The sequence below is a fragment of the Pongo pygmaeus genome, chromosome 19 (genome assembly GCF_028885625.2).
Source record: "Pongo pygmaeus isolate AG05252 chromosome 19, NHGRI_mPonPyg2-v2.0_pri, whole genome shotgun sequence".
NCBI lineage: Eukaryota > Metazoa > Chordata > Mammalia > Primates > Hominidae > Pongo > Pongo pygmaeus.
In genome coordinates, this window is record NC_072392.2 from 60,612,817 (window position 1) to 60,622,170 (window position 9,354).

A 9,354-nucleotide genomic window follows, 5' to 3' on the forward strand; every position below is an offset into this window, starting at 1 on the left:
CCGAGAAGGGAGGAGTATGAAAGATAAGAGCTTTGGGCAAAAGTTGAAGCAGCAAAGCTCAGGCAGGTCCATGACGGCAGCTGGGAAGGTAGCAGCTACTATCCCAAAGACACAAAATATGATTCACCTGGCCATCACCACCAAGGAAGGCAGAACCCAGGAGCCCTTAAGGGTAAGTGCTGCTGGTTAGTTTTCCTCTACTTAAGGGGCACAAGCCTAGGCACAAGTAAGTGCTGCTACAGGCCAATCAGTATCTACTGCCTGGTCTTCTCTTCAGTCCCCATTCTATTCCACCCTGGAGACTCTCCACCCTCACCCACTGTGTGGCACCACTGCCACCAGGCCAACCCCTCATCCCCAAAGAGACCCAAACAGCACAGAGGTGCATCAATCAACCTTTAATGTCCAAAAGAGGCGTGGATGCAGAGCATAGGAGATGTGGCAGGGTCTCAGGCCCTGCTTCAGAAATGAGGGAGAGATGAACACAAACCAGACACTTTCAACTGGTCACACAGTCTGGGAGGGCAGGGGGAAACACAGATTTGGACATTCATAAAAAAATAAAACCTAAAATCAAGCACTCAATTTTGTGCCCATTGAAGGGTTTGATAAAGGGAACTCAGTCACCACCCAGGTCCCCCCTCCCCTGCCAACATCACAAAGCAAGCTCGGCACACTCTAAGGGCTTAGGGAGGGGTATTCTCCTGCCTCCCCACCAGCCCCAAGAATGGACTTGAAAATAAAAGAATAAGCTGGATCCCCCACCCCCCACATTGTCAACCCTACATGAGAGTTTTGAAGGCGACTCATGAAAATCAGCAGCTCAAACGGCAATGACCACCCCACCCCAAACCCCACCCCACTCCTATTTCATTAACAGACAAGATTTCCCCTGCATCCTCCTAGAATCTCCTCCTCTCACAGCCCTGCTCCATCTCCTATGTCCTGGCTTCACCACTGCAAGACTGACCTCCTCCAAGGATCCTAGAAGCTCCTCTTAGCTCTTTATCACTTCTATCCTCACCTCCCACCAGGGACTGCAACCATCCACAGTCACTGTCCCTCTGCACTGAGACCCAGCTCCAGAGCAGATGGCAGCATGGTCATCCTGTCCTGGGTGGTCCTCCTAAAGCCTTCCCAGGGAGCAGACAGCCAGAGAGCAAGCAGTGTCTGGGCTAGATGACAGCAAGGAGGGGACACCTATCTTTATTTTCAAAACAGATATCCCCAGAGGCTTTTGACATAAAGGCCCACTTAGAACTAATTGTGCCCCCTACCTACCCATACACCCTAGAGATTCCACACTGTCCTGCCCCCTCCCTCCCTTCTACCCCAAACCCCACACACACATATACACACATATACACACATATACACAGAAGAGTCAAGGGAGACATCAATTTGGTTTGATTGCTAAGACCTAACTAAGGAACTACAGTCACCAGAAATTCCCTTGCCAGCCAACTAACAACAGGGGCTGCTCTAAGAGAACTCCAGAGGAATGAGAAAACTGAGGGCTAAGCAGGGAGCAGACAGGAGAAGAATGTAAAGAAAAAAAAAGATTCAAGCTAATCCTACCCCAGCATCCTCCTGTCATGATCTCTGGCAGGAAGAACAAAAGAAGGTAATCCACAAAGACACAGCCCTTACTTAGAAATTCTGACAAAGACAGCAAGACAAATCTGCTCCCCACTCCCACACACCACAGACAAACACATCTCAGGGCCCCTAAAGAAGGCATCCCCACCCCACCCTCCGCCCCAAGCCATAGAATCACAGTTCAGTGGAATATTCTCCCTGGTACTAGATCAATCCCTCCACCTTCCTTCCTATCCCTTTTTCCTTGACAATCCCAACACTGTCCCCCTGCAGCCTCCCTGGCCCTCCCAAAGCAGCATCCACCGCCAGGAAGAGGCAGCTGCACAGTTTTAGTTCCACCTCCAGAGACCTATTTCTTTTCCTCAGCCCTCCTAGTCTTTCAGCCGCCTAGTCTTTGTGGAGGGCCTTTTATTTTGTATAGGGAAAGAAAGAGAAAAGGGAGAGGTGGGAGAGATTTCCTAGTGCAATACAACCAAAAAATATTTTTAAAGTCTTGAAAAATAAACATAAAGCAGCCTTCTTCCCCCAGGCAACTAAACAGAAAGAGGTTTGGTTTTGTTTACTGCGACATACACATGAAATCGAGTATACAGTCCATGCAGTAGCACAGCCATTGGAGAGGACATCCTGATGCTGGCCCCAGTGCAAAACAGTCCCAGCAACGCCGCCTGCTTGCCATCGCTGCCGCCGCCACTGACACCTTCACCACGGCCACCTAGCCTGACTTGAAGAGGAGGATTGCAACTTGACCCAAGTAAAAATAGATGAAGTGCTTTGTCTCGTGTGTGACGTAGCTGCCAAAATTTCGGCCCACGATACAATGCCAGGTAGGGTTATATTTCTTGTCAAATTCCTAAAAAAGAACAAAGGTAGAGAAGAAAGGTAATTAGGGTAGCTGGAGAAAGGGAAATTAGAATGGGAGTCTCTCCCTGCAACTCCAGCACCGACACATTTGGTTGTTATCACCCCCACCCCATCCCTCAGCCTCAGCTCCCCGAACCTCAAAAGCTCAGGTTTTAAAGCTGGCCAGGACACTCTTCACCTCATTAATAATGGAACACCACAAAGCCTCCATTATTTATCTCCCCTGAGCCTCCAGCACTCTACACCCTGATCATCTCTCCTCCCTCTAGCTACCCCACCCCCTCACGCCACCCCTAGCCCACCCTGGGATTCTTCAGCAAGGGAATCAAGAGGCCAGTGGAATAAAGGACCATTTGTCAAACAGCATGACACAAATGGGGAGCCACTACCCTCTGCCTCACACATTACTAAACCAGCATTTCCAAATGCTAAACACCAAGGCATTAGAGCAAACAAGAGTACCAGGAGGCAGTACTATATAAGACAACATTAAAGGCATTCCCATGTGCCATGCACTGTGTGGGCTGTATGTACCAGAACAAGGACCTCCACCATGAGATCAAGGCAATTCCCTAAGGGGCACAAGTTCAGCATCAAAACCACAGGAAATCTTTAGAGCTAATCAGCTCCCTACTACCTTGTGGCTCAGCCTGCAGACTCAGTTCTAGAAGCATCCTGCCGTGGCCATGAAAGGGCAGCAGCCCTCCACCATGGGCCCACCAATGCTGCCAACTCTGGGGTTCTATCCCTCAATATGCTCAACATACAACTTGCCTGGCCTCGTCACAGCCCCGATGCCACACAACTCTCCAAGTACTAGGAGTAAAAACTAAACCCAGCTCAAGACTATGTGTAATACAGGAGAGCCAGTCACTTCCCTGGTTCTCATTTCTCTATCAGCAAAAAAAGAGCACTGGGCCAGAAAATCTGGGGATTCTTCTGGCTCTCAGAGTACAGGACAGCGAGAAAGTGGGCTCTCAAATAGCTCTGCAACCCTTGGCTCCACACCCAAAAAAGTCTCTCAGGACTCTAGGAGTTCTTCTTTTCATTCCACCCATTTGGGTAGGAAAACACAGTTCTGTAAAACTCAAAGAGACCCTACCACTTCAATGGACCAGACTGCTACCATTCTTACACATGTTCTTGGGATGCCAGAGCTGAGAATATCAAATGCTGGGACTATGCCTCCAATGGATATGGATCCTGACTGGGAATCAGGGGGCCCCAGTACCCCTTTTCTTACTTTTGGCACAGCTGCTTCCTCACCATGTTAACCATATCCAGTGACGAATTCACTCAGGAATTTTTCAGGGACCAAACCTATGGCCCCATTATTGCTCATCCATTTCTTAAAAATTATATATTTGAGCCCACCCTTTTCTTAAGAATGTAGAGAGAAAGGGGTGATGTAGTACCTGAGTCCTTTTTAAGGAAAAGAAAAGGAAACCTCCTACATGATGAGGATTATTACAGGCATATCCACTTCAAATGATGTAGTTCCCTGAAAATTTGTACATCTTACTCTTTCAAATATCCTAGATTTTAATTTTGAATAGTTCTGAACTGGGCCAGAAATATTTAATTCTGAAGTTTCTCCGCATAATCTTATCCTTCCCCAATGCCTTGCAGTAGCATAATTATCTCTAAAAGTAAACATACACACACACACACCTGGCAGAGCTATTAACAACTCCTAAGGTGAATGCTTGGGCAATTCGGAATCACTCGCTAGTTTGTCTGCTTTGCAAGTTCCTAGGGTTTTGTTTGCACAGGATATACTGGCTTTCTTATGTCCCCAGCTCCAGATCTCCCTGGAGGTTAGCTCAGCTGTCAATCCCCACCCCTGGCCATCAGTCCCAGCTCTCCCAGCACACCTTCTTGATATAGGCAGCAATGTCCTTCTCTATATTGTACTTCTCCATGGCCTGCGTGGCGCAGTCAACGGCATCCTGTTGCATGTCCTCAGACATGTCTGCGTTCTTGATCACTGCCTTCCGGTCAGACATGGTGTGACACTACAGAAGGAGCAGAGAGGTAAGGCTGACAACTCCTTGCTCTGGGCAGTGAACATTAGCTGCTGGGTGTGGGGTCTCAGTGCAAGAGAGGAGTATAGAAGGTGAGGGCAACAGAAAACACAGATGTGAAGCATTAGGAGAGGGAGCCCCTAATCTTTGGCAGAGACATTGTTCCCACCCTGGGAAATATAGGGCCAATAGGACATAATAAATCATCAGTTTTTATCATAGGTAAAATGAGATTTTCCAACTCTAAAATTTACTTCCGATATTCTGAAGAGCACCAATAGTCAAGATTATATTACAGTGTATCATCTACTAGCTGTGTCGTTGGGCAAGTTACTTAATCCTTGTGTTTTTATGTCATTATCTGTAAAATGGGGACTAAGGGTTGTCCTGAGAATAAACTAGGTGTCCTAACATTTGAACAGAATTAAGTCTCTGATTTAATGACCACTCATTACATCACTGGCATCATAGCAGAAAGAAGCTGGACTAGGACTCAGCAGGCCTGACTCCTGGTCCTGAGTTTATCTCTTGTGGTCTTAGACAAGTCACTTGGCCTTCCTCATTTGATTATTTTCATTTTAGCAGATGAGGATAGCTCTCTATCGCGAGTTGTTGTAAGGATTAACTAAAGTTATATGAGAGCATCTGCAGACAAGGACAGTCTACAAGGGACTGTCCATCAGCCAGATCCAGCCTACCACCTGTTTTTGTAAAATAAAGTATTGCAGGAACAAGCTACGATGACAGAGTTGAGTAGTTCCAAGAGACTATTTGGCCTGCAAAGCCAAAAATATTTCCTATCTGGCTCTTCACAGAAAAATGCTGCCAACCCCTGCCCTATACAAAAAGGGGTAGGGTATATTCCAGGCCACCAATGCCCAGTGGGGCAGAGATAATGATAATTATGCCTTCTCTCAAGTACTCCAGGCTGAGATGCCCCTAAGAGGTAGAGAGAGTGGGAAGGCAACCTCAGACTTGGCTGGTCGGTCACACAGGACATGTCTCTCTCTGTCCCATCCTCCCCTCTGCTTCCCCACTCTCCTCAGTACAATGTTCATTCTTTAAAGTTCAATATAATTTTTGAAAGCCCTAGATTTTGGACCCAGCTTCAACACTGATTTGTCATCTCTTTGGTGCGTTGCTTCCTCATGTCAAACTTATTCATTCATTCAAAAAGTATTGACCTATTAGGTGATGTGAAAGGTATTATGTTAGGGGACAATATCTTATTTTCCTCAAAGGAATGCTGAAGCCTTCCCCTAAAAAAAACAGAGGCTTGGGAAAAACCTGGAGATAAAGCATTTTAAAAAGGTGCCTAAGAAAGGTAAAGAATTACTATTTTAATAGCCTTGTTTCATATCCCTGCTATCAGGGCCATGCCATTCATCCCCTAGCAACCACAGTTTCCAGGCAGACCCTGCATGGACCCTTCTTGGGACGAGCGGAATCTCAGGACCTGCCTGACAGGGGGCAACATGTGAGGTACTATGCAGGAACAGAGGGGATGAGTCCTTTGTCCTTGACCACAGTCCCAACACATGGAGCAGTAACAATCTACCCCATCATCCCACCCCTAAAAGCACCCCTCTGTGGCCCAGCCCAATGGACAAGAGATGCTGTCATTCCAGCTCTATCTGATACAAGGCTACACAGGAGACTGCCTGCTCAAGGACATATCCTTGGTATCATTCCAGGCCACCTTGATCTCTGAGTTCACATTAGCCTGTGGGCTAGATGGCTGAAAGGGAAAACAGAACTCACCACCACCATTTCAGCCTGCACCACATGCAGAGAATGCACACATGCCAGCTGCCAGCCAGGCAGCCCTTGACCGCATCCAAGGCCCCTTCATCTAGATAGCACTGTCAAACTAAGCTGGGCTGGTTCCACTTCGGCAGAAACTGGCAGAGCAAAGAGGTAGTAGACCAGCACCCTCTGCCCTCACATTCTGGAGAGGAAAAGTCAGAGCCTCAACTGGAGTCTGTGAGCACCATGTGGTGCTGAGGAAAGATTCGAAGAACCCTGTTCAAGGAATGACTAGTTACGTGACCTTGGGCAAATCAACACCTTCATTTTAAATACTAATGGTTGAAATGAGATAAATGGGGCAAACGCAGTGGGTCTGAGCAAAGGTACAACAGCAGCACGGGGAGAAAGGTTCTTATATTTTAAGGCTCTGTATAAGTGAAGAAAAACTAGTGTCACCTGGTGGCCTATTCCAGGTTACCACTCAGAAGGGGGCACTGTTTACAAACCCAGGGGTGGGGGTGGGGCCTGGTTATGACAGCAAAGTGAAAGAATGAAATTGGCACCATTTTGCCTGCAAGCTCACCTGCTCCACTGCCTCATTCCCAAAGTCCAAAGAAGCAACTTTGTTACAGTAATTAAAAGCCACCTTACTCTCCAGGAAAGAGCCTGCGGTTACATAATATTGGTCTTATGACTACAATAGCACGATTCTTCACCCCTGGCCCCCCAGGCATCTGAGAGAGGTGAAGCCCAACCCCTACCACCCCTGTCCAAGGTGCCGGTGAGCAAAGCACAGGAAGGTGTCCAGCCTAGCCCCTCCCTCCTTGGGAAAAAGCAAGGGACCTGGGCCTCCAGATAGGAGGACGATGGCCAGAGGGCCCCAGGCCAGCCGCCTCAGTCACGAGCCAGGGCTCCTGTGAAAAGCGCAAAGGGCACCCCAGGACAGCTCCCATCCTCTATTCCTGGTTTTGCAACCAAAAAAAAAAAAGGCTAAATCTCCGAATGACACGGACCACCATCCCCACCCGCCAATACACACACACTTCTACTTCCCTCTTCGGGCTCCCCAAGGGGGCCGTATCCCTCCACTATCCCATCCTCCAGAGCGCTGCGGTCCCGAAGGGCAGCACCTGGGGAACGAGGAAGCATCCTCCTTTCCCCTCACCTCCCGCCGCGGCCGGTCGGCCGCCCTCCCCCACCCGGCCTGGAACAGCGCCGGAGTGACTGGGCGTCCTCGCTGCAGGAAGGACGCCCCAGAGGGTGGCGGTGGCGGCAGGAGGAGCCGCGTCACGCCCGAGCCCTCTCCACCCCCTCTTCCCCGGCCCCTGACATCAGGGGCCTCCACGCAGCGCAGAGAGACTCCCGGGGGGCGGGGGCAGCGGAAGCTCCGCAGCCCGGGCCTCCAGCAGCGCCACGAGGGTGGCCGGGGCAAAGGGTGGCGCAGCCGGGGCTGCGCCGAGAGGGAGGGGCGGCGGGGGCGCGCAGCGCTGCCCGGACCGTCAACGCAAACGACTGCGGGGCCAGCCCTGTTCCAGGCCTTGGAGCCGGCTAAGGAGGCCGCAGGGCCACCGCGGCGAGGACCGGGTCGTGTGGAGTCGCACGCGACGGGCACAGGCCCGCCACCCGGGGGACGCCCCCACCCACCGCTCACCTTCACGGAGGCGAGTCCGCACGGGGCCCTGGGGAGCAGCGATGGCCCGAGGCAGAGCACAGGCAGGGGCGGTGTCCCCTGGGCTCTTCCTGCAGCTGCAGCAGCCGCCGCCGCCGCCGCTGCGGTCTCCGGCTCCCGCAGCCCGAGGCCGATCGCTCCCTGCCGCGGTCCGCCCTTGGAGTTTCGCCGGCCGCCCGCGCTCCGCCTCGCGCCGCCCGCCCGCCGGCTCCGCGCTGGCGCCTCACAGCTCCGCTCCGCTCTGCCGCTGAGCGCGGCCGACGCGCGGCCCCCGCTGAAATAGCGCCCCGCCCCCGCCCCCCCGCCGCGCGCGCCGCCGTCCGCGCTCCCCATTGGCTGCGCCCGCCCGGCCCCGCACTGCGGGCTTCTCCCCGCGCCGCTCTCGCCCCACATCTTGTTTCCTCCCACAATGCCTCGGGGCGGAGGGAGGGGGTGGGGAGGAGGAGCTGGAGCGGGTGGGGGAGGGAGCCGTGGCCTTAAGAAAGGAGAGGAATGCGGACCCCTCCGCCCGGGGCTGGAGAGGCCAGGCCTGAAAAGCAATAAAGAGACGTGGTTCTGAGAGAGGAGGAGAGGGAGGGGTGTGGAGACCCCCAGTCCCAAGGAGAAATAAGGGAGAGGGGGATGGAGATTTCAGACCCAGGGAACAGATGGGGCTGAGGTAGAGACCCCAACCTTAGAGAGGGGAGGAGATGAAGTCACCAGCCTCAGAGGAAAAGACAGGACACTCCCTCCTCCCGTATCTGTGAGAAAGAGAGGGACAGCCAGCCCTATGGAGAGGGAGAGGCATAGGAGCCCCAGGACTCCCTCCCCTCACCTTCCGGGAAGGTCCCCTCTTCCTCCTTTGTTCTTTGAGGCTGAAGGACCTAAACTCCCAGCTGGGCCCCCAGCCGGTATTTGTCTACAAGAGCAATGGAGACAGAGCCGAAGCAAAATTGATGGGGGTGTGTCTTTGGTACGCAGGCCTCTGCTGTCCTTGCACATTTATGGCCTTGGGGTCCTGGGATGGGGGTGAGAGTGAGCGATTTCTTGTCGTCTGTCCCTGCCTGTCCAGGTAGACAAGGTTGGAGGAGAGTGAATAGAAGCCCCTAGAGGTGGTGCCTGTCAGAGCTGTGAGGAGCCTTCAAAAACCACCCATCCACACCTCTCACTTTATAAAGGAGAGAATCCAAGTACAGAGAGCCCTGCCAGATCCCGCAGGTCAGGCTTGACTCGCTTCTAGCTGAAAAGCGGTGCACCCAGGCAGCAGCCCCTCTGGAGGCTCAGGAGACTTCTGGGGGGTGGGTGTGAACTTGCGCGTTGGGAGCCTGCCTGCCCTAACTCCACCCCACCCCCAGGAAAGATCCTCAGGCCTGCGGTTTTCTTTCTGGTCTGTTTTATACAGGAGTGTCTACCTCAAGGGCTGACGAGCCTTTATTGGGAACCAAGCATTTTGGCCATACAGTAGGGATT

The 9,354-nt window shown here is 52.1% G+C and overlaps 1 protein-coding gene across 1 annotated transcript; it reads right to left on the reverse strand.

The window, feature by feature from the left end:
- Nucleotides 1-383: 383 nt before the first annotated feature.
- Nucleotides 384-8,021, reverse strand: DYNLL2 (dynein light chain LC8-type 2). The gene is made up of 3 exons (XM_054457966.2): nt 7,888-8,021; nt 4,338-4,478; nt 384-2,452 (listed from the first exon to the last, which is right to left on the reverse strand). Exons 2-3 carry the CDS (start codon nt 4,467-4,469, stop codon nt 2,315-2,317), a joined length of 270 nt encoding a protein of 89 aa, XP_054313941.1. The 5' UTR covers nt 4,470-4,478; nt 7,888-8,021; the 3' UTR covers nt 384-2,314.
- Between the last annotated feature and the right edge of the window lie 1,333 nt (nt 8,022-9,354).

What these genes read in the sequence shown, in the direction of transcription:
- DYNLL2 (XM_054457966.2), bottom strand. Translation starts at nt 4,469, where the DNA reads ATGTCTGACCGGAAGGCAGTGATCAAGAACGCAGACATGTCTGAGGAC. An exon ending in TTGCTGCCTATATCAAGAAG is followed by an intron (nt 2,453 to 4,337) that starts GTGTGCTGGGAG and finishes GTTCTTTTTTAG; the next exon opens with GAATTTGACAAGAAATATAA.